A 25,763-nucleotide genomic window follows, 5' to 3' on the forward strand; every position below is an offset into this window, starting at 1 on the left:
AGTAACAGTGAATAACAATTTCTAGATGACATGGAGCAATTGAGGTACCATACCAAGCCTGGCAGAAGTAAGGAATTAAAGTACCAGATATGACAGACCTTACTAAAATTTTGCACTTCATGAAATTCCCACTCTTTTTCAAAGGGAGTATGGTAGCATGCAGAATCCTCACTGCTGCTGCTAAAACTGCAAATCAAATGCCTTTCTTGCTATAGGGTAACCATATACCAGAATATATTAAGAAAATGGTCCCACATGACCCTTGCCTAAACACCAATACAGTGCATTCCCATTATAATGAACAGTTATCACAAAATTCCTGTTACAACGAAGTGAAATTTCTGGTCCCAAAATTCTATAAATCTGTATATACTTTATTCATTTAGTTATACACAATTTCGATATATAACAAAAGAAAACTGGTGGTCCTGAGGACTTCATTATGAACACAGACACCCGTATGTTTGTCAAAAGTCTGCATTAAAGAAGATAGTTGTAGAGAAGAGAGTTGATGACAGCAGCAGTCAATTCAACAATGGTAAGAAGTACTGATCAAAGACATTCTACCTTCAAGAGAAGGTTTGGAACACAGTCAAACAAACGTGAGAGGATCAGTGATGGGACTTGTATGAAACAACATTCACTAGCTCCATTCACTCAAAATTCTCATAGGAAGGTGTAGTGACAAAAGAATTGTAGACTATAGATATTGGTACCTGGGATCCGCTTCATGAAAGTCTTCTGAGAGACTGTTCACTCATAAGACACACTTATGAGAGACTTCATGAAATGGATTTGACTTCTCTCTGAATGTCTCTTGTAGCTATATATGAGCAAGTTAAGCCATGTTTCTGTTAGAAATGGAAAAAATGAATGAATGAATGAATGAAAAATTCAATCATGGGTCAAGTAGTTCATTGGTTAAGCTTCTCCTCTGGATATCTGTAAAGTTTCACCAAGAAATATCCAAACATATATTTTTGTTTATGTGGCATAAAAGGGGGCATATCACATACATATTTCTGTTACAGGGATGGTATACTCTTGGTTGAGATGGGGATTCAGATTTTAACTTTTTGCAAGATAACTGGAAATTATGTAGAGTACCGGGCTAGTGATCCGGGGGTCTCGGGTTTGAATCCTGATGGAATCCCATTTTCTTAGCTTATTTTTTCCATTAATAAATATTAATGAGCATAAAGGGGAATTAAAAGTTCATTTGATGAAACGCAGTTTTAAAATGGCAGAGATATCCAAAACAAAGTGAAACAAAGTGGTCTTAATAAAAGGTAAGTCCCAATTTAACCTTGTCTCAACCATTTCAAAACCAAAATTTCATTAACATTTAATTCCTCTTAATACTGTGTGCTTTTTCACATTTCATGAGAGATTTCTCATCATCTTACAATAAAGTTGGAAACCTGAAGCCCCATCTCAACAAAAACTATTCTATCCCTTTAATGTCACATTCAAAACTGATTTTTCAGCTCAGAAGAAATGCAATCCTTCAAGGGTCTAAAGCACCATCATACAAGTCATTAACCCATTCCCAGCCAGACTCTAAAATCTTCAGAGACTTTGGGCAGTAACCAACGGGTTCCAGCTGGCAATGAATTTATTGATGACTCAATAACAACCTTCCTCTTGCAACTGACTGACAAATTGACAAATTGCCCTACATCGACATAAATAAGCAATGAATTGATCAGTGTTTTAGTTTTGCAATGAAAACATCTCAACGGAGGAATTGCATGAATTTGAACCTTCCTCTTATTTGTTAGCTGACCATAAACCCACTTACACATGACAAATACACACTGTATCATCAATTTGTCCTCACGACAGGTATGAAGACACAAAACTGGTAGCTAGCTGTTTCCCTCTCTGCCCACAATGTCAGGTAGCCTGGAAAGGTTTGATCATTTGTCTTCTAATTTGTCAGTAAACAGTAGCCAAGTTGGCCATGGTCCTGGTGCTACCTATATGTAATGGGGGTCGATATTTTGCTGCTTTAAACCACGTGGAACCCACTTGTCGGTCACACCTACCTATGCCTTGGTTTCAAGGTCATTACTGTTGATCTGTACTGAGCTGCTGCCTCCCTCGTAGAGGGCATTGTTAAAGGAAACACTGTTGGGAATCTTTGGCTCCTTGGCATTTTTCTTCCAGGCCGATGACCGCGAGGAGACAAGGAAGAAAGCGATGAGGGCGGCCAAACAAATGACTAGGACGCATCCCAAAACAATCCCTGTGATTTCTCCACCAGACAGACCAGCCGTTGGCTCTGGTATTCCACCAGATAGACCTGCCTTACTCGCTGCAGAGAAAACAGTGATAGGAACACCATTGTCAATGGACCTTACGTTATGAAACAGTTCTTGCTCAATCTAGCAGAACCTTTTTTTTTGTGTGTGTTTAATGCATGTACTTGAAAATATTCTTCACCTTGTTCTTCTTTGGCTCTCTGAGGATCAGAATCTCAAATTTCTTTGCTATAGTACATGATAAACTTGCCTACGACAGTAATGAGGAAAGCATGCATCTCATAAAATCTGTTTCATCACAGTCTGTCATTCTGTTGCTATATCATTTAAATCAGTTGACCAGTAGTCTGTGCTAAAACAAGTAATATTTTATAATCATCTGTGGGACTACAATAAAATGTTGCCATTTGTTCTTGAGTGGCTCCATTACCTCCTTCAGTCAAATAGCCTACACTGACCACAAAGTCTACAAATCGCTTGAAGTTGTTTTGTTAACGCGTAATGTGATCATTACCAAAGTCGCATACTTACACACTGATGGGTACAATTGGGCCAAGAATAAGACCATATTTGTTGGGCTCTACCCAAACTTACAATTAGATCCCACTGTTTGGCCTTTCAGTCACTTTCGAAATATATCCTAGTTATGGTTTGCATTCAATGTGCTATACATGATCCAATTAATGTCTCAAAATGGGCACTGTTCGCAGTATACCCTTGTGTCATTGTGCGTGTGTGAGTGTATGTGTGTGTGTGTGCGTGTGTGTGTGTATACGTGTGTGTGTGTATACATGTGTGTCCATTATGGTTGCACCTACTTCTTAGTAATCACATTTCCCTCCACTTAGAACCAATAAGGATTTGTGTAAAATGTTAGTGAAATAAACAAACTGATACTCACCTCTGCTGATATTGGGTGTAATGGTTGTAGGCACAGCTGTGGGCACAGCTGTGGGCACAGTTGTAGCTGGAAAAAAGGCACAAAGATGCAGAAAATTGTATTTTTTTGTTTGTCTATTTGTCAATTCCCACAGCCCATACATTGCATCTATTTCAATGTGATATTTGTCCCTCAGAATTTTGGGACTAAAGCAGTGTTTCAAAGTTTGATACAAGAAAATTATAAACTTTTTGTTAGATTAAAGTATATTGCAGTGTAATATGAACCATAGTATCAATTGAAATATTTGGGTGAAGTCCATCGACAGCATGTTCAAGTTTATGACAACATGCAAACGCGAACTTCAGTTTTCTACATATACAAAGATGTATCATGCAAAGATGAAAATGTAGCTATGGGTAATTGGAAAATTGGATGGTGGGTATCAAAAGACAATGCAAAAATTTCTACCAATTTCAGTGTATGGAACTGACTGCTGCTAGCAATGAAAATTGAGCTACGGGTACACTCAGAATAGGATAATTACAATCATTTAATCTACTATTGTCCTGAAATACAAATTAAAGCACTTTCCAAGTGAATATCCTCTCTGCTCAGAGTGACTTTGATATTGAGAGTGAAATAACTGAAAGTTTAGTTTGAGTAAGACATTAAATCTTCATGTTTTCCCTAGAAGTCATCTATGCAAATTAGATGCAATGATGTCATGGCCTCACAAGTTTTCCATTTTGCTCACACAAAAATATTCATTAAATTCATTTTTATCACATCAAGTCAAAAAGAAAAATGTATACCCTTCACAACAAAATGTTCTAAATATGCCTACTGTACATAATAATCTAGCACCTAAAATTACATATCAGAGTGACTTTGATATATAATTATATAGTTAAATAAAACAAACAAAACAGTAAAAGTTTTGTTTGGATAAAACATTAAATCTTCTCATATTTTCCCAGGAGTCATCTGTGCAAATTAGATGAGATGATGTCATGACCTCACGAGTCTTTCATTTTGCATACACAAAAATATTCATCAAATTAATTTTCATCACATGAAGTAAAGAAGAAGAATGTACAGTTGAACCTCTCTTATCCGGCCTCCCTTTATCCGGATCTCTCTATTATACGGACGCAATCTCGCCGTGATTTTTAAAAAAAATAATTACGGGAGGAAAGGGGGATTCCCAACTCCTTGAGAACTTCTACACAAACACACATGAATTACATATTACTTCCAACATGATTAACATACATTACATCAAATTTACTTCCAAATTGCTTACCTTCAGACATTTTAACATCCCCAAACATCCCCAAAAATCCCCAAACATCCCCAAATGTAACAATGAAAAGGTTGCAGTATACACATTGCTACATGTGGTAATGGGCTACATCAGTACATGTGTATGTATATGTACATGTATAAAGCATTGAGTCTCCCATATCCGGCCAAATCCCTTATCCGGATGAGCCCCGGTCCCGACTTGTCCGGATACGAGAGGTTCAACTGTATACCCTTCAGAGCAAAATGTTCTAAATATGCCCACATACTAATCTAGCGGTGGTAACTTTGAAAAGGGAGTTATGAATAGTTGCTGAAGATCGAGAAAAAAGAAAAAAAATAGAGTGATTTTGTACATATGTACATAAATCATATGGTGATGACATAATTGCCTTGTTGCTCTATCTGTAGATGAGACTGTAATCACTATTCCCAAAACAAAGGTTAAACTTCAATATTTTTTCCACTTTCTTGTTTGTTGGTTTGTTTGTTTTTTAATCCAAGTTCAGTGCAGCTGTCACAGTTCAGTTTGTTAGACTTTTCCTTTTCATAATCGAAGTCTGCATGAACATAGGTATGGGAGAGATTACTCCTCCAGTCTCTTGATAAATTTCTTTTCCTCTTTCTCTACCCCCACTCCATCCATGGAGGGGGAAGGGTTGAGGAGGAACGTACACATATCCAGAGAGACTCAAAACCCAGTGGCAGGGAAAGAATGCAATGACTTACGAATTCCAGACTTGGGCATGATGCAGACATATCCCCTGGTACTCCAGCAGTTGAGGTCGTTCCATTTGCCCGTCTGTTTCAACATCTCCACGCAGTCCTCGATACCCGGCTCCGTCTCGTACGTAGGCTCTCCCGTGTTCCAGTTGGTGAAATCCACAGGAGAATCATCAATCCACTCAAAACCTCCTAGGGGAGGAAGAAAAGAAGCCCTACACTGAATGGAGAGAATATCAGAACCTTCATGGTGTTTGCAGTGAAACCTTACATCATCACCATCAAGCATTTTCTCGACTATGATTCTAAAGGTCCTCTTCATGTTGGTTACACAAACAGATACTAGCTTAAAGAGAAGAGAGTTGAAGGAGAAATCACTCAATTTATGACTAGGAATGTCCACTTTTGTAATTTGTTCATCATAATAGCACAGTGCACTTATCAAACATTGCAGATCACGAATTGTTGTAATGGTATACTTAGGGGTGACATCCCTATCATGAATGCTATATGTCTATAAACATTGTATGCCCTTGAAGCATCTGTAACCACTTGGGTAGATTCCTGACCTGTGTTTACACCAGTCTACTCGGTCAAATATGGTATTATGAGCTCATTACATAAATCTACACCACTAATTTTGTTTTCTATCATATCACTAAGGTAATAATTTTTTTTTTTTTAAATTCTATTAGCTTACAATCAGCACTTGTTTCATTTGACAGTGGATCTGCTTACCGCTGTTTCCCCTTGAGAGTCCAATCCAAATGTTCTTGGAGCCGGCTGCAGCTAGGCTCTTGATCTTGTGGTTTTCCAGCAGAGTGTGGTAGCTGGCCAGGGTTCCCCCCAGCTGCTCACACTCATAGTTGGCTCCAGGCCATGACCGGGCATTGTCCCCATCACCATTTACCACCAGGTAGCAGTAGCTGGAGTAAGGCGTCCAGCCTTCTGAACAATTGCCCGGAATATCTGGATGTTCCGTCGGGACCGGCACTGTGGAGATTTTACACAAGTTGGTAGTATTTTGAGCACACTTGTATCTTTCATTCTAATTCCTTGTGACATGGAATCATTATATCTACGATACCCACCAAAAGAGTCATGATTTTTGTGAATTTCAAGAATCACTGATAGGCCGCGAGTTTAACAACACACGAAAATATCACCAGCAGCAGTCTTGTGTCAACTTACAAAAAGAATACAGCATCTCATGTCAATGTCCTCCTCATTTGCGAAAATATTTGCGCATGAAAATATCAGCTTTTACAGCATTCCCTCAGTTCAGAAGGATAGCTTCTCGCAAGTGCAGTCCAGGGTAGCATTCCCCTATCTAAAACACTACCATGCTATATACATATATATCTTAGTGTTTGACCCACAAAAAATCCTATATGTATCATCCTCTTTGTACATAAAAGGTGAAGTGATGTCATCTTACCAGTGCTGTATTTACAGAGAGGCTTGTAGAGTAGATTGCAGGCTGTGTCATCCCACCCCCCTGTGCTTAGCAGGGCCACGCAACCCTCGTTTCTCTCCCCACTTGGCTCATTCTCAGCCCAAAATGTGTACCATACTGGTTGGCCGTCAGCAAAGCTGTATGTCTCTTTTTCCTGCATCAGTGAAAGTAAACATGCAAATTATTTCCTTCACAAAAGGAAAACAACATGAAAATAATTTTTAATCTTGGGTAGTGCAATCATCTCATAAAAGAGTAAATCTGCCAGTTTAGGGTCAAGTATATAAAAAAACTAGAAATGTCGCTATGGCGACTGATGCCTCCGCCATAATGCATGATTCTCCCAATAGGTGTATAGTACAATGTCTTCACAATGTGTGATGACAGTTTCACATAACTGGCAAAATATTGAAATGACAGGTTTGTCAGAAATATCTTGAATGTTCACTTTCCTTGAACTGGGTTTGCTATAACTATCTAAGAGCGGAGGTACACATATTTGGGGAATTGAGAATTTTTACTTGACTTCTGACCGACCCTTTTATAAGTTTATGCATTGAGTAATTTCCAAGGTATGAAGAAAGAGTGTAACTACAGAACAAAATAGATTTTTTTTTTTTTTTTTTTTTTTTTGGGGGGGGGCATTAAAACCTGGCCTTTGACCCTTAACCTTTGACCTTCTGGCTGGAAATTTCCCAGAGAATCTCCATTAGGTAATGCATGTATATATTAAGTTTTAAAACTAATAATGCAAGCATTGCATAAAGTATATGAGGGAAATAGTAAAATTTTGAGGAGTTGACCTTGACCTTTGACCCCCCTGACTATTGACCCATGACCCCTAAATTCCCTAGATAATCCCTGCCAGTCAGTACATGCGTATATACCAAGTTCCATGAAGATACATTGAACCATTTGCGAGAAAAGTGATATTGCAACATTTTCACCTAACCTTTGACCTTTTGACCTTCGACCTTATGACATGAAACTCTCTCTGGAGAATCTTTACGCAGTAGTACATGTCTACACTAAGTTTTAAGAAAATACCTTCAGCCATTGCATAGATATGGGGGAAATAGCAACATTTTTTAGCATTTGACCTTTGACCTCTGACCTCTTGCCAATGTCACTAAAATCTACTCAACTAATTGCCACATCATACATCATCCTTGGACCAAGTTTGGTGAAAGCTGCTTCATCCAGTTTTGAGTTATCACGTAAACAGATAAATTTTAGGATTTGACCTTGATCTTTGACCTTTGACCTCTGTCCGATTTCACTAAAAAACTAATCAAGTAATTGTCCTATCATACATCCTCCTCCCACAAAGTTTGGTGAAATTTGCTTGATCCAGTCTTGAGTTATCGCATAAAATGGATACAATTTCATGATTTGACCTTGACCTTTGACCTTTGGCCTTTGGCCGATTTCACCCAAAATCTAATCAAGTAATTACCTCATCATACTTTATACTTTGACCAAGTTTGGTAAAATTCCAGTCAATATTACTCAAGTTATCGCTTAAACAAAAGCAAACGGACGTACGTACGGACGTACGGATGTACAAACGGACGGACGGACGGACAACCCGAAAACATAATGCCTCCGGCACCACTTCGTGGCGGAGGCATAAAAATAAAATCAACAGTGACAACAACTGAAAACTAGAAATATTGCTATGGCCACTGGTATGCCTCCACCATACTGTACGAGCTGAAATTTTCGTGGTGGTTTAATTTTGCGAATCGCCTTTGAACCGCGAAAATAACAACACACGAAAATAACAACGCGTGAATAACTAAGTTCAATTAGACCCTTGCAACCGTGAAATTAACAACACGCGAAAATGTCCCCCAAGTAACAATTCGCGAAAATATCTGTACGCGAAAATTTCAGCTCATACAGTATTGAATTATTCTGCCACAAGTCTGTTGTACATCCTGAAAATGTGAGATGACAGATACGCATGACTGCATTCTTTGTAGCATTTGTAACAATATACTTGAAAAACAAAGATCTGGTACCAAAATTATTTTCTTAGGTATTTTACTGTTTTATGAATCTCTCTTGTATTCCGTTTTTTTTTTACTTTTTGTTTTTGTTATTTTTTTCTGCAAAATTTATCATAGAACCCATTTCGAGCATAATTATGCTGAAGTTAATTGATTTTAGCCAATGAAAGTGAAAATAATAATAACTCTTTGAATAAGATGAGAAAACTTAATTAGCATTGCATGACTTTCTTCACAAAATCATGTTTTAGAGCATATACAGTAATCACAGACAGGCAGAAAAAAAGGGAGGGCATTAAAGTTTTTGGCATAACTTCATGACTGCTTGAGACAGGAAAAGGCATACTGTCTTTATAAGGATTTGTTTACCATGTCATGGGTGAGTCCAATCCAGAGGTTTTGGCCCCCGCTGAGATAGCCCTGGGCCTCGGCAAAAGCCTCCTCGTAGCTGCTTGTGATGCTGGCAAGGTTCACGTCGTCTCCGAGGGTCTGGCAACTCGCCTGAGCCTCCTCGTAGATGTACGTTCTGTTGATCACCTGAAAACATGACGTGCCGTATTGAATGAAACCTTCCCGGCAGTCACCAGAATCAGCTGGTAGTTCAGCGGCATCCGGATCTGATGGGAGCAAATGGGGAATAACACAAATAATTCACCCACTCATTTTACTGAAATCAATGTTTACCTTCATGGTCATACACATCTTGTGCTATTAGATTTAATTGTGAAGTTTGAATTATCAGTTGTTGTTTTTTTTTCACAGACAAACAAAGGAATCAAATGAGAAGTTGTCAACACGACAGTCTAGTATTGTATCTGGCTTGCATTTACAAAATGTGATTGTCAATGTCATCTATTACTGAGAATCTACTCAATCTAAAGGGCCTTCAAAAATCATGCAAGCTGATTGACAAAGCACAAGCCACACAGAGAACTGCTTGCACATATTTAGTAATATACAAGGGACATATGCCATACATTTAGCGAGTCAAAATTTTTGCAAATCGGGACTTCATGACAATTTCGCGAGTGGTTAAATTCACCATTGTGCAGTATAGCAATGAACGGAGAAATGTACAAGTGCACATCACATTCATGTCAGGATCAGAGTCAATATTTTTGCTTGTCTTTGAATTTGCGAATAGCACCTGACTCATCAAATTCATGAAAACAGAAACCTCATGAAATATTCGGCATATACAGTACTATGCTGAACATATGCACATACAGACAGGAAGAAAGGACATTGCCTTGAAATGTTTTTCTTACTGACTGAGAAACAGTGCTGGTGGCTCATACAAGAGTCCAGTTATTTCATGTGTTTGGGGAGAAAAGGGGAAGTAACTGAGAAAACATACAAATGGACAAATCGACTCACGGAGGTCCATTTGACAAATGTAGCCATTGGCAACAGTGCAATCATTGTCATTCCATAAGCCAACTTTGTCTTCGCGGAACATCATCTCAGCACAGTCCTGTGGAAATGGAAATAACCTTGTCAACCTCATCATCACTATGGTAATTTAGTACGTCACTATCATCATTGCCATCATTATCATTATCATTATCATTATCATTATCATCATCATTATCATTATCATCATCATTATCATTATCATTATCATCATCATTATCATTATCATTATTTTCATTATCTTCATTGTTGTCACCATCAGCATTATCTTCATAATCACCATTATCACTATCATCAGCAAACACAATAACACACATTCTTATCATCAGTGCAGAAGTGGCAAAACTTAAATCTCTTAAAAAGACATGACAGCCATTACCATTTATTAGTGCTAAGCACAACTAGCATCAAATTGTAATGATCTCATTTCAACATCCATACTGGCTGCATTGTTTACTACGTCACATACGTATCATTACAGCAATGCTCCAACAATACGGTACGCATTTGTCTAATGATTGCATTGATGATAATAAACTAGAAAGCAAAATAAAAACAGAAATATCTTCACAGGATCCTCAAAAGTTCATCAAATTTGCAGATTTAGCTTTAGGTTGTACCATCATGGGAAGGACTTACACCACGCCCGTAGTTATTTGGTTCGCCTCTGTCCCAGTTGGTGAAATCTACACCCGATCCATCTGTCCACAAATAGCGCCCTCTGCTCTGGGTGTCGCTAAGACCGATGTAGACATTAAAAGTAATGTCAGCCATCTTTGATGACAAGAAGACTAAATGGAAAACAAGCAGAGGAAAGAATGATCACAAAATGTGTCTCACTCCACGTAAAAATGAGGAAGGTGCAGCATTAACTACAACTGTACATACGCAGAGTTTGTGTACATTGAGAACTTTCTTTTTTAATGAAAAGAATGGTACAATGACATTATGTTTCCTCTGTCATGATCATGATCTTTAACGTCATCTCCATCATGCCCCCCTTTAACACAATCATTTTCTTATTCAAATTCATGAAATTCTTCCGTCAAGTTGTTTTTTATTGCAACCGATAAACAAATTGCCCTACATCGAGGTAAATAAGCACTGAATTGATCTGTCTTTTAGTAGTAGCCATAACAAAAGAAATCATGGTCATACATGCTCGGGCAGGATTTGAATCTACGACCTCCTGATCTCCGGACTGGCATCTTATCCTGTAGACCACCAAGTATGCCCATGTTTTCTTTTGTCATGGGCACTACTAAAACACTGATCAATTCAGCACATACGTCCATGTAGGGCAATTTGTTAATCAGTTGAAATCATTTTCTTGCTTTGAAGAATTTGCTCCTCACACAAACATGAATTGGTCATTTCATGTAGGCAACTCCAAATCCAGTCAGAATCATTGATTGACACCTGATTACATGGTCCCTACAATCTTGACTACAACAAGTCTTGGCCAGTACATATATCTACACAATGAGAGGGCTCTCTCATGGAATATCATACAGTAGCTATGGATGGTGCTGTACCCCTCACAATCTTTATCCTCATCATCATCGTCATTCTCACAAAAATGACAATTTGTTACTCTCCATTACAATTATGCTGGTCATCATCATCATCATCATCATCATCATCACCATCACCATCATCATCATCATCATAATCATCATCATCATCACCATCACCACCATCACCACCATCATCACCATCATCATCATCATCATCATCATCATAATCATCATCATCATCACCATCACCACCATCATCACCATCATCACCATCATCATCATCATCATAATCATCATCATCATCACCATCACCACCATCACCACCATCATCACCATCATCATCATCATCATCATCATCACCATCACCATCATCATCATCATCATCATCATCATCACCATCACCACCATCATCACCATCATCATCATCATCTTTATTATCCACACTCTCAAGAGTTGTCAAACAACCCCCCTCCCCTCCCCTCCCCAACCCTTCCCCCTTTTGTGGACTCACCCTGCAGCTCCCTGCTATGTATTGTTGCCAAGTCCCTTCCTTCGACAGACCTACAGGTGGTGCGGGCATCATACCAGCTCTTTATACCATCCTCCCCATATATGATGTAGCACTTGTTGTCAAACCTCCAGTACCCTGCAAGACAGTTCCCAACAGGTGGGCTGGTAGGGGGGTGGGTGACACGCCCTGTGGCACCACTGGCCTTGCGGCAGATGAAGTTACTTTCTGTGCCACAGTTCAAATCATTCCAACGTCCACCTGGAAAGATTTGGGCATCCATCACGTCACATGAGTGGTGCAATCACAAACCATAGGGCATATTAATATTAGCTACACATTCAACCACCATACATGCATATCTCTTCATAACTGTTAATGCCACTACTTTGGAACCATGTGCACACTACGCAAAGCATACAGATTTTCTTGAGTACTTCACTAATTCATTTTGTATCATTTTCAATTCTTTGCAAGGTTCTGAATTTTTCCAGCAGCCTCAGTTCAATTAAAAAAAAAAACAATAACAAACAACAGCAAAAAACATACATTGTATATCATTATAATCATTACAACACTAGGGGAAAAGCCTGTAAGTGCTTGCACATGTCATTCTGAAAAGTTTTGCTGTCTTGGTCTCACAACAAAAAAAAAAAATAAAAATGACAGAATACATGTTGTATCTATAAATCACAGTAATGAATTATAATTTCCCAGTATCAAACATCAATTGGTAATATACCCTGGTATCCACTTTGGACGCTTTAATTAATAGTGAGTTTTGTTGTTAAATCTTTCTTTGCCACAATACAAAACAACTTTGACAGCTGAAGAACATATATATAGTCTTGTCCCAGATATAGTCATATTTGTTTTAATGCATTCCTACACAAATTACACACTACAGAAAATCTGGGGAATGTGGTTGATACACATAAATTATACAACTGTAGAAGGCAATTGCCAGGCAAGGTGGGGTTAATATTTCCATTTTTTCTTTCCTTATCAAAGCCAACATCCATCCATCTTCAAACAACTAACTTTCTCTCTGTTACTGTAAGGCACAGCTGGTCATATTTATTGCCATTACTAATATGGAGAATTTCTGTATTATTTAGTAAGACATAAACTGAGACTTGCTTATGGAATAGAGTTGTACACACTGCTCCTCCCCATTAGCATCATTAGGCTCATTGGTATTCCAGAGCGTGAAATCAACCGGTGACTTGTCGGACCATCTGCAGTTACAAACACAAAAGAACAAACTTCATGAAAAAATCAACAATAATCTCTCTTATGTCATTCTTAGCTGTCTACTCATATATGACACAAAGATGGGAGAATGTAATAGACATTTTTCTTCAACCTCTAAGCATTTTAAAACTTTTACATGTTACAGTTGAAGCAATGACTTGTGAAACTCTGAACTAAAGGGAGACTGTAACCATGGCTCGATACTAACTTTTTTGTTTGGTGGCCCGATGGGGCCACCAAAATCCTAAATTTCAAATCTTTGGTGGCTCGAGAGAAAAATTTGGTGTCAAAAAAAAAAAAAAAAATTAAAAGTCCTTTTTTTTTTAAAAGAGTCAAATATTTAAGATTTATGATAGTAAGAATTAGAAGTTGGACATATCTACTCATAAATAAACTTCAACAAACTTGCAACACTCACTCTCAGGCATTCATTCAGTCCTTTTCATCCATCCTTTGAACAAATTTAACTGCTAATTTCCGGCGCAAAAAGTTACAAATTTATTGACATACTTTTCAAAAAATTTTGGTGGCCCGAGGCGGGCCACCACATATGCCCTTTTTTGAAATTTGGTGGCCCAACTTTCATTTTTGGTGGCCCCGGGCCACCGGGCCACCGGGCCACCGGGCCACCGTTAGTGTCGAGCCCTGCTGTAACAAAATACTGAAAATGGAGAACTTTCACTGGCTTTGAAGGAGAGCTCAAAAGCTGGACTGAGTTCCATGAGTGATGAGCAGAATCAATAAAACGTAAATGACAGAAACCAGTTGATTTGGCCATTTTGCTTTGGATTCAATACTCACGTGTACGTGCCCTCCACTGTATACTCTCTCATACCAATATATGGTCGAGTGTAACCATATCTCGCCAGCTGTATATAACAGATTGAAGAAGATGAGAGATAGGATCAGAGTCTATACAACTTCTTGACAGGTTTGACAAAATAGTAAGGATTCCCATCCCCCCCCCCCCCTCAGATTATGAGTCATTGTAGATGAGACAATATGGCAAGAAATTAGCCATGACGAAAAAAAAATTGAATATACGAATTGACAATAAAAATATGGCTGATTGAATGCTCCACAATTCTAATCTTGTCCTCATGGCTGGTCCTCTCTTTCATGCCACATTAACCCATTGAGGACGGATTGATTTTGCTACAACACGCATTTCCCATAGACACCTGCCCGAGTATACTCGGGACTCATTCTCAATGGGTTAACCACCACACCATAGAACAGAGCTTGATTGGCATTACAGAAACCATATCAACACAGACACATTCTGAATGTCTGATTATAATGATTAACAATACTTCAGGAAGTCTCTCGGTCAGGAATATGCTGTGCAAAATTCTCTCTCTCCGCAGGCTGGTGGAAATTCTGCATATTTTGATTCAGTATCATAGACTCAGAAAAGAAGTGCATAGGATGACACATTGCCAAGATTTATTGTGTCTTCATGAATGCCTTCATTTCATCTGCCATTTCTTCACTCCAATTGACAAGTTTGCTGATTAACAAGACTTGAAAAAGACTTACATGTGTCTTGAGAAAGTCTATTTCGTCTTGACTGTGGATTGAAACGAGGTAGCCTCCAGCCTCCATACAGTATTCATTGGCATCAAACCAGTTCTTGTTGCGTCCAGCTGGAGTGGCCCCAGCACTGAAGAAGTAGCAGTAGGTACCCATGTCAGTTTCATACTTGAGCCAGTCTGGGTCATTGTCACAGGAAGGCCCTATGATGGGTGGGGGAGATAAGAATCAAAATATATTACTTGCTTGATCGAAAATTGTTGTTGTTGTTTTTTTAATGATTGCACATATCATTCAATGACACAAAACACTGAGAGTACGGTGAGAATATAAATATATCATTTGCTAAAACAAATAACAATATACACACAAATATAAAATATGACCTTTTTTCACCAATTGCATATATCATTCAATGACATCTAAGATTAAGAGAAAACCTAGAGACATATAGAACATCATCATGCAGAGCTGCCAAACTTTGGAAGCACAAATGAGTAGGCCTACTTGGTATCTCCAAAATTTGTACTTTTCCTTCAAAATTCACATTTTTGCAACCTGTCCTCTTTCAACTATAAATAGAACCCAATAAACAATTTCTACTGATTCATTGAAAAGGTTTAAAGAGATGGTATGTCTAACAGCATCTCTTCCCAAAATTGGAATTTCCGTAACAAATTGCGTGCAGCTCTGTCACTGATCTCTCTGTAAGCACACACACAGCCAAAGGGTCTCAGTTGGAGTCAACCATTCAGCTGCGTTAACACCATGTTCCCGGTAGCCAAGGCAGCCCTATTTGCTCGAAACGTAGTGCGCCGTGGGTAGATGAGACATTCTCCTGTTTTCCCCCTTCGCATTCTAGTCTTGTCTGTTCCAGTCCTCGCCCTGGTAAACATTATAGCTATCAGACACTATTCTCACGGCGTCTGGTCAGGCTCGACTATCAATATCTTCAGTCGTGTCCCGCTACGGACAGCCTCCAAGTTTTGTTACGGCCTATTACCTGCTGCCCCATTTTGTTGCGTTCACCTTGTTTTATCACTGCACACAAAATTCCTCATTAGCACCGGGACTGCTGTGGCAGAGTTTTTGACGGTATAGAAATCTGTCACAGCATCCATGGCAATCATGGCCTGTCGCGTTTGCCAATCCCGTCTCACCACATTGTTTCAAGTCCATCCCGTTATGTCCACGTTGGCCTGAAATGGGGCTGCCGTGGTTGCCAGGAACATGGTGTAAATGCAGCTTTACCCATGTAAAGCATAATATGCTTCTTTGCAAATATTTGCTGATGGGTACCATTCCCATTTTCTAAAATGCACCCTGGTGGACAGCAAATGAAGATTCATTCAATCTCACCACCCACATCTCCCCATGCCACCATGCAGGTCTGTAAAAGATGACTGGGGTTGCCAGAGTGCCTGCTGCATTATCAAAAGCACTTCAGTCATGACCATATCAGTACAGCAGGCAAGAACAGTCGCAAATAAAGAAAGAATTGTGGTCAAGTCATGAGCATGTACTCACATGGTGTTGGTGATGTAGGCTCTGGAGTTGTGACTGGAGTTTGACCTGAAACAAAATCAAAATGCATGAGACACTGCTTTAATACCCTCTTGAATACACAACAGTCAATATATTTTTCTTTAAAAGCTTTATGTACACCATTAGTTTCACATGTATTTTCACCCAGCTTGTCTTCATTTACACGCTACAGGACTAGTAATAGTCCGGGAGCCAGCGGGGGTCAGCCTAGCTGAAAAGGTTACCAATTTTTATGTATACAGCAATTTAGTACATATGCTCCCAAGTATGGAAATGCACGTCTGGCTGGTCATCGGTGGTGGGTGTGGCCAGGAGGGCCAAAAAAAGGACCCCTCAAAATTAGGCTAGCCTAGCTGGAAAAGTAACCCCATGAAAACAACTGGAACTTGTTCGTTACACTTACAGGATAAATGAATGACCATTGCCAGACGTTTTAAGCGGTGGGGGGTAGCCGCCAGACGCTCTTAAAGGCCCAACTCCAGCTAGGCTAGCCTAGCTGAAAAAGTAACCTCATGAAACCCACTGGAACCTGTTCGTTACACTTACAGGATAAATGAATGACCATTGCCAGACGTTTTAAGTGGTGGGGGGTAGCCGCCAGACGCCCTTAAAGACCCAAATTTTTCCAGCTAGGCTAGCCTAGCTGAAAAAGTAACCTCATGAAACCCACTGGAACTTGTTCGTTACACTTACAGGATGAATGAATGACCATTGCCAGACGTTTTAAGTGGTGGGGGATAGCCGCCAGACGCCCTTAAAGGCCCAAATTTTTCCAGCTAGGCTAGCCTAGCTGAAAAAGTAACCTCATGAAACCCACTGGAACTTGTTCGTTACACTTACAGGATAAATGAATGACCATTGCCAGACGTTTTAAGTGGTGGGGGGTACCCGCCAGACGCCCTCAAAGACCCAACGTTTTCCAGCTAGGCTAGCCTAGCTGAAAAAGTAACCTAATGAAACCCACTGGAACTTGTTCGTTACACTTACAGGACAAATGAATGACCATTCCCAGACGTTTTAAGTGGTGGTGGGGGGGGGGGGGTAGCCGCCAGACGCCCTTAAAGACCAAACTTTTTCCAGCTAGGCTAGCCTAGCTGAAAATATAACCTAATCAGGGGCGGATCCAGGGAGGACCGCAACCGGCGCACGCCCCCCCCTTTATTTTTTGTTGAAACAAAAGAAATAAAAAGAAAAAAATGCGGGAGGGGTGCGTGCGCCCCCCATTTAATTTTGTAAACGCGCCCCCTCTTTACGGAATTCCTGGATCCGCCCCTGCTAATGAAACCCACTGGAACTTGTTATTTACACTCACAGGATATATGCATGGCCGTTGCCAGACGTTTTAAGAAGTGGGGGGGGGGGGGGTAGCCGCCAGATGCCGTCAAAGACCCAATTTTACCAGCTACACTATAGCCCTGGCTGGAATAGTAACCTCCTGAAACCCACTGGAACTTGTTCTATGTTTGTATCTCACCTGATAAACACTGTCGACATAGTATTCTGGTATTCTTTCAATAACTTTCCACACTTTTGAGCTATATGACCACCAAATTCACTCCTCAGATCATCTAATGATTGCTGTCAAGTGTTTACATTGGTGAAGTCCGACTGTACGCCAACAGTCAAAAAGTCAATGAACTATACCATTTGAAAATCTCTGTAATCACAAAGTCGATACGTGGACGAGACATCACTTCGCTTTTGCCTTGTTAGATGATGAATATTTGTAAGCTTCCGTTTCTAATTCATACAGCACCAGCATATACATGTCTGAGAATAGCGGTAAAGAAGATCAGAGTCTTTGGCAACAAGTGCAAAATTAAATTCTGTGCCTTATTTTGCTAAACAAACGTGGTAGGAGGACAACGACCTGTTAGGCAATATGGCGGACCAATAGCTCTATATTAGTAGTGTTATAGAATAAATGACAATGATGTAGTTCTGAAGCATACTTTTCATTAGATACTTTTGCAATGACTCTTTTAATCGAACTATTAGTATATATCCATGACTTGCTCCTGAATTACGGCAGAACGATTCGGCGAGGAAAGTTTTCTGTCATGTCATTACGGAAGAAGTGAACGTGTCAATATTTTGCTATTTGTTCCGTAATCATTTCTGAAGTGGTTAAATGTATTTTCCTATTTAAACATTTTTTTCTTTTATATAATACCTACGTTGCATCCAAATGCCTATTCGTTGAAAAAATGCGGGCCATGTATTCAAAGGTCAAAGATCATTGGTTAATGGAAGTAGGGCATACATTGTACAACATTTCACGTTGTTGTTGTTGTTGTTGTTGTTGTTGTTGTTTTTTTTTTTTTTGGGGGGGGGGGTGATTCAAAGTGTCCTAACACCTTGTATAATACATGTATTTAGTTTTGTAGTCACGACTCTTGCTATGTATGATGCCAAACTCTTCCCGCTCATAAATGCAGCCGTTTCAGGGAAATAATTATGATAATGATTTGGTAATGCTGAAGTGGTTCATAACATTCCATTGATATTATGTATAGAACAGAAAGTGAATTTGACAATGGTATATGATATCCGCAATTTACTATTTGACAGGTTCTATCATCCGATTAATAATGTATAAATTGAATATACATATAGTCCCCTATTCAGTAACTACAGGTTAAGTTAGATAAGCTGCATTCACTTTGCACGCGACCATGGCGTTATAGCCAAAGATGATTGAATTCTGTAAATCTCTGTGTGCCTGCACAGGATTGGAAAAAGAAACAACTTTCTGTGTATAGAACAACGAAACAGAAACTGGTGCATGCATTATTCTCAGTCACTTTGTTATGCATAATGATGGTTTGCTCATTGCAGTTCCGGAATCTCAGCTCGAGGGACTCGAATTAATCCCAGATCAGTCGGCATGCGTGTATCACCCAAAACAATATCTGAACACAATATAACTGCAGTTCTCCATATTCTCTATTGGTTGCCGATACGGGCTGGTATCGAATTTGATTTTCATATTATTTACAGTACCTTGTATTTAAATGTTTTCATCGAAATGCCCGTATACGGTATGCGTATCTCAGTGAACTCTTTAAACCCTAGTTGTAATCTACGTGCCAAGAATCTCATGTTTTCAATAAGCGTGAACTCCAAGACATGTCGTGATAAGGACTTTAAGACAATTGGCATCGTCATTATAAAACGAATTCCCCTTTTACAAGACACGTTTTAGATTTTAGATAGAAATATGGATTCGTTTGAATGCATACAAACAGCTTCTTAAATCCTCTTACATTTTGTTTTTAAGATATGGTGTATATTTTAGAAGTGTAAGAAGCATGCTCTTGTTTTAGAGGCTTTGAGTACTGGTAAGAAGCATATGTTATTCTTATAGATTACGTGAATAAGTACGCATTCAAGAACGTTTTGAATAAAACGTATCCAGACAACTGCATATCATATTTTCACATCTCTCTTCATGCAGATGTATACTCTTGCCGAGAAGGTTAACTGTTTGATAGATATAGTGCTCACCTTATTGAAAAGGTAATTGGGTACATTTTTGGTTTCAGTATATTATTCAAACACAACTAAGTTAACTTTTACATTAACATTTTCACAACTCACAAATTCCACACGCACACACATTTCATGATTCACAAGATCCAAGTTACACTAATCCTATTTACTTTGCAGAGTGCAACAACAACATAAGTTATATACTGAGCAAATAGGCTTACATCAGTTCGCACTATTCAAGGTTTAGAGTAGTTAAGGAACTAAATCGTACCCGATTTTGTGATGCTAAGTTGCACCCTGAGATGATGGGCAATATTGCCCCTATAAAGGAGCAGGCAGTGACACTGACTTGCTCCTTTAAAGGAGCAATTATGCAGCAGTCATGGAGCAAATAGGCACCACATAGGTGCAACATCATACCAATAAGGCACAAGATTGCACCCTCAAAAGAGGGTACATTCTTGCATCCTTCGGGCATAAAGTTGCACCTAAAGGTACGAGGTTGCGCCTTTTTCAAGGGGGCAAAGCTGCTCCCGAGGGTGTAACTTTCACCATTTCTTGCGGGTACAAAGCAGCACCCAAAGTTCCAAGATTGCACCCTCAAAACAAGGCACATTCTTGGAACTTTGGGTGTTTCTTTGCACCCTCACGAAAGGACGTAAAGTTGCACCAAGATGTAAAGGCTACACGGGGTGCAAAGGTACGCCGAAAGGTAAAGGGTGCAAGATCGCACCCTCAAGAAACGTGCAACTTAGCACCACTTAGTGTGGGTAGAAAAATGCACCCTCAAGAAGAGGTGCAATCTAGCACCACTTAGTGTGGGTGGAAAGATGTACCCAAGGGAACATTTTCTCACCCTCAATAAAGGGTTCAACTTTGCACCCTCTCTGCAGTATTATTTTATACACACGTGAATTCCTTGTTCCTGTGAGCTACGTTAAATGTGAGCGTGACCCAGTATTAGACACGTGTCAAGCCTTTGCAGACACAGAATTTTTTTCTTCATATTGTTTAAAGGTAATTTAAAACAAATTTGAATATATATCTAATAAGTTAAGAGGAGCAAATGTGGAGATCATGACCTGTGATACATGTTACGGGAAGTCTATATTTTTATGTGTACTCGGTTTTTTTTTTTCAACTACAACTTTACCTATGAGCTAATTGGATAAAGAAGCTGAGCATTCCTTTTTTTTATCAGTTAATGTCAGTGCTGGAGTATTATTCTTGAAAAGTTGGCATCTAAATGTCCTCCAAACCAAGTACTTACTGTATAAAATTATATTCCTGTGAGTTACGTTTCTTATGAGCATGACAGATCTGTAGACACGTGTCATAGTGGTTACAAACACTAAGTTTCCTTTGCTTTCATCGTTATCAAGAAGCGATTTTGAACAATTTCAGATGTTCTGGTTTTTTTTTTCAATTTCGTTACGAGAAGGCAATAATGATTTCACGTAAAACATGTTAAGGACAGTTGATAGTTTGGTTATTTTATCATTACTCATCTTCGTCTTCTCAACAAGAAGATAATACACATGAGCTCATTTGCTAAAGGAGTTGAAGGATGTTTAATTGCTGGTAGCCACGTAGGGGCTTTTGTCATAACATTTTGCATCTTAATCCCTCGAAACTAAGTACAGGCAGTATTAGTTTATAGATAACATAATATTTTTGTTGTTGCTGTGAGCTTATTCATATGAATTTTAGACATGTTTCTCAGATGTTTCTGTCATATGCTTTACTGAAGAACAGCAAATGTTGAGTTTATTGGCAAGAGAGGTTGATCATTACTTTACATTTAAGTTCATTGAAGTGCAGGAGCATAAACTTGTCTTGAAATATTAGCATCAAAAACCCTCCAAACCAAAAACGTGCAATACTAGACACGACAGGAATTCCTTGTTGTTGTGAGTTATGTTTCTTAAAAACTCAGAATTTGTCTGCTTTTGTAATGTACTATGTTCAAAAACACTCTTGAACAATTTTCATATTTCGTTTCTTTCTTAAGAGAAGAAAACGGTGAGGTCATGTGAAGCATGTTCCTATAAGTTTTATTTCGTTAGTAATTTTTCGTTACCCATCTCCTCAACCGTGTAAGGTGATACGGTACCTAAAAGGTCATAGGCCAAAGGTGTTGAGCTTTACTTCCCCTTTTTAAAGTAAATTTAAGAGCTGGGGCATATTTTTACAAAGTTGGCATTTTAAGCTATGTACACCGAGGATGAGTCTTACTGATTGTATTTTTTATGAGCTTGATAGAGTATTAGACAATTGTATAAAGTGTTTGCAAAAACTGTTAATGTATTCCCTTTTGCTAATGTCCAAAGAGTTAATTTGCCAAGTTTTGATTGTCTTTTGTTTTAATCATCAGGGGTTTGTTTTATCATGGTCACAGAGGAAAGAAACTTAATTATTAAAAAAAAGCCTTCATATAAGAAGAGATACTGTAGGACACAATTTCATCAAAAGTTGTGATTTTCAACTTTTCCAAAAGTGTTATTTTTGTTTTACACTGCAAATAATATGAGAACACTGATGTTTGAGAATTATCCCGACATGTTTGATTGGGCAATTCTTTTTTGATGTCTATTATTCTTTCCAAATAAGTTTTTTGGTTATCACTGAGGACAAATACAGATACCCTATTTCTTCTACCAAAACCACAGCACTGTATATTCTCATATTTCTACAGTATTTTGTCTCAACACTTGCCCTATTGATATTTCAAAGCACGTTTCCCTGTGCGCTCAAGAAACTCCCCCATTAAAGGAGACCTCAGGGTGATACTCAGATTTTTACATTTGTACAACTATGAATTAGTTATACTGAGGACAGAGTTTTAGAATCTGTGATAATTGGGATGAAGAATAAGAATATTTTCAAAAAAATAGAACAAATTGCAATGAACAAGGATGATGGCATGGGAGAGTCACCATAAGAATGCATGAGTTGGGGCTCAAGGAAGCAGAACAAAAGAATAAGGCATGCATAGATTATAGACAGGTGAACTCGCAAGCAAGCGGTATTGTTATGGAATTACACTGCTATCATTTCTGAAATATGTGAACCTTATAGCTGGTAAAATTGGATCTTTGAGAGCGTCTGGGGGCTACGCCCCACCACTTAAAGCGTCTGGCAACGGTCATGCATTTATTCTGTAAGTGTAAGAACAAGTTCCAGTGGGTTTCATGGGGTTACTTTCCTAATTTTCAGCTAGGCTAGCCTAGCTGGTAAGAGTTTGGTCTTTGGGGCGTCTGGCGCCTATTGTCTGCCAACAATCATTCAATTATCCTTTGAGTGTATCACAAGAACAAGTTCCAGTGGGTTTCAGGAGGTTATTTTTCCAGCTATATACAGGCTAGTCTAGCTGGAAAAAGTTTGGTCTTTGGTCTGGCGGCTACCCCCCCCCCCCCCCCCCCCCCACCACCACCACTTAAAACGTCTGGCAATGGTCATTCATTTATCCCGAGTGTAACGAACAAGTTCCAGTGGGTTTCATTAGGTTACTTTTTCAGCTAGGCTAGCCTAGCTGGAAAAAGTTGGGTCTTTAAGGGCGTCTGGCGGCTACCCTCCACCACTTAAAACGTCTGGCAATGGTCATTCATTTATCCTGTAAGTGTAATGAACAAGTTCCAGTGGGTTTTATGAGGTTACTTTTTCAGCTAGGCTAGCCTAGCTGGAAAAATTTGGGCCTTTAAGGGCGTCTGGCGGCTACCCCCCACCACTTAAAACGTCTGGCAATGGTCATTCATTTATCCTGTAGGTGTAACGAACAAGCTCCAGTGGGTTTCATGAGGTTACTTTTTCAGCTAGGCTAGCCTAGCTGGAAAAATTTGGGTCTTTAAGGGCGTCTGGCGGCTACCCCCCACCACTTAAAACGTCTGGCAATGGTCATTCATTTATCCTGTAAGTGTAACGAACAAGTTCCAGTGGTTTTCACGAGGTTACTTTTTCAGCTAGGCTAGCCTAGCTGGAGTTGGGCCTTTAAGAGCGTCTGGCGGCTACCCCCCACCACTTAAAACGTCTGGCAATGGCCATTCATTTATCCTGTAAGTGTAACGAACAAGTTCCAGTTGTTTTCAAAGGGTTACTTTTCCAGCTAGGCTAGCCTAATTTTGGGGGGTCCTTTTTTTGGCCCTCCTGGCCACACCCACCACCGATGACCAGCCAGACGTGCATTTCCATACTCAGGGGCGTATGTACTAAATTGCTATACACATAAAAATTGGTAACCTTTTCAGCTAGACTGACCCCCGCTGGCTCCCGGACTATAAGTTCATGGACCATGGGGTCGTTACAAACTGACTGAAAGTTTCAACCACACATTCAGGTTTCCCGTCCTGATCATGTGAAACGGGCAACCCCCAGAGCACCTCGCGAAACTTCAAACTGATGAGGTGATAGATTCATAAATAGATTTCTAGGCACACTGCCACTAATCAGCTGTTGTCTTTACCTATGATGATGGAGTCCCAAATGTCAGTCAGAGGTTTGGAAATTTGGGAATTAGCTGTTAACATAATTAAGACTTGCGTGTCTTACGTGACTGCCTCCCGTAAAGAAAAAATTCCAGTCCTGTTATAAGTTTGTCTGAGAAGAAAGAGTAAAATGTTAAGAGTACATGTAGGTAGTACATATAGGGAAGTTACGATAATTGAAATGCATATGCAAATGAGTGAACTGATGATTTTGTCACCTCACAATTTTCCATCGATCTTTTACCCAAAAATGATGAAAATTCAATTTTTCTGTTAACAAAATATAATACATGATGTTATATCTGGTTGAATAACTTAAGAATAATGAGCAGTTAGATATATCAGGATTTGAGACTGAGGCATAATTGCATTTGAATGAAAAACTGGAAATTTCAAAATATTATGTATAAGTTATATGGCAAGCTGTGAGGGGATGACATCATCACTTCATGATTTGCATATTCATATTGACTGTTTGAGAACTGTTTCCTGAAAAGTAAGTGAAAATTTAAGATATCATTACTTCCTTATTTTTCATACGATTTTAATAAAACTTTCATTGTTGTGCTAAAAATGTTTTACTCCTTTTCAGAGTAATTTTCATCTGCACTGAAATTCCCCTTTAAGTGTTAATATCAAATGTTTTCTTGTGCACTACTTGCATTAAAGTGACAAAAAAATCTGATGATCGCAGCTGTAAGCATATGCACACTGACCCAGATCCTGATCCTGATGAGTTGGGGAATAGTCGTGACTGAACGGAACAGATAATGCCTATCAATTTGTATGAGTCAGCTACAGCCATAACCAAGGTCATGAAGCTTGTCAGAGACCATAATCAACCCGTTGAGGACGGACTGATTTTGCTACAACGAGCAGTTTCCATAGACACCTGCCCGAGTATACTCGGGACTCGTCCTTAATGGGTTAAAGGACACGTTCACCTATATACAATGTATACATGTACATGTGGATTGAGAGACTGCAGGTTGCAAAACTCCCTTGACACCATCAGAGAGCAATGTCTCCTTCCATACCATTAAAGAATTATGGTAAATAATATGACACTAACATGCTACTAAACCATTTTTATTTCTGCTAAATTTTCTTTCCCTTTACGGCAGATACACTTGGACATAATGATGTACCTGGTATCTCCCATATCCATGGAGGTGTTAACATTAAATGTAATCACGTATGAAACTGATCTACAATTTACTGATTGTAGAATGTGCAATGCACATTGCCAGACTCTTGCAATGATAGAGGGAGCTGGAGGAGGCTTTCGGGAAGTGACGTCCATGGCAGAGCAGAGGGAGATAATGTACAGAATCTATCAATGAATAAGACAAGATACTGCCATAGTTCCACTGTATCCAA

General features: G+C 39.1%; 1 protein-coding gene across 1 annotated transcript in view; it reads right to left on the bottom strand.

Annotated features, from left to right (window-relative positions):
* Positions 1–25,763, bottom strand: part of LOC139740344 (macrophage mannose receptor 1-like) — a 99,655-nt gene that overhangs the window by 14,761 nt on the left and 59,131 nt on the right. Inside the window, exons 32-43 of the mRNA XM_071650938.1 lie at positions 14,852–15,068; positions 14,134–14,193; positions 13,227–13,316; positions 12,082–12,347; positions 10,693–10,844; positions 10,018–10,114; positions 9,010–9,257; positions 6,611–6,782; positions 5,911–6,165; positions 5,179–5,364; positions 3,166–3,231; positions 2,075–2,317 (exon numbers count right to left, since the gene is read on the bottom strand). Of these exons, the coding sequence (XP_071507039.1) occupies positions 2,075–2,317; positions 3,166–3,231; positions 5,179–5,364; positions 5,911–6,165; positions 6,611–6,782; positions 9,010–9,257; positions 10,018–10,114; positions 10,693–10,844; positions 12,082–12,347; positions 13,227–13,316; positions 14,134–14,193; positions 14,852–15,068 (2,052 nt within the window). The remainder of the gene's footprint in view (positions 1–2,074; positions 2,318–3,165; positions 3,232–5,178; positions 5,365–5,910; positions 6,166–6,610; positions 6,783–9,009; positions 9,258–10,017; positions 10,115–10,692; positions 10,845–12,081; positions 12,348–13,226; positions 13,317–14,133; positions 14,194–14,851; positions 15,069–25,763) is intronic.

This window comes from Diadema antillarum, unplaced genomic scaffold (assembly GCF_040938485.1).
Source record: "Diadema antillarum isolate AM-2024a unplaced genomic scaffold, OU_Dant_1.0 seq00000847_RagTag, whole genome shotgun sequence".
NCBI classification, from domain to species: domain Eukaryota; kingdom Metazoa; phylum Echinodermata; class Echinoidea; order Diadematoida; family Diadematidae; genus Diadema; species Diadema antillarum.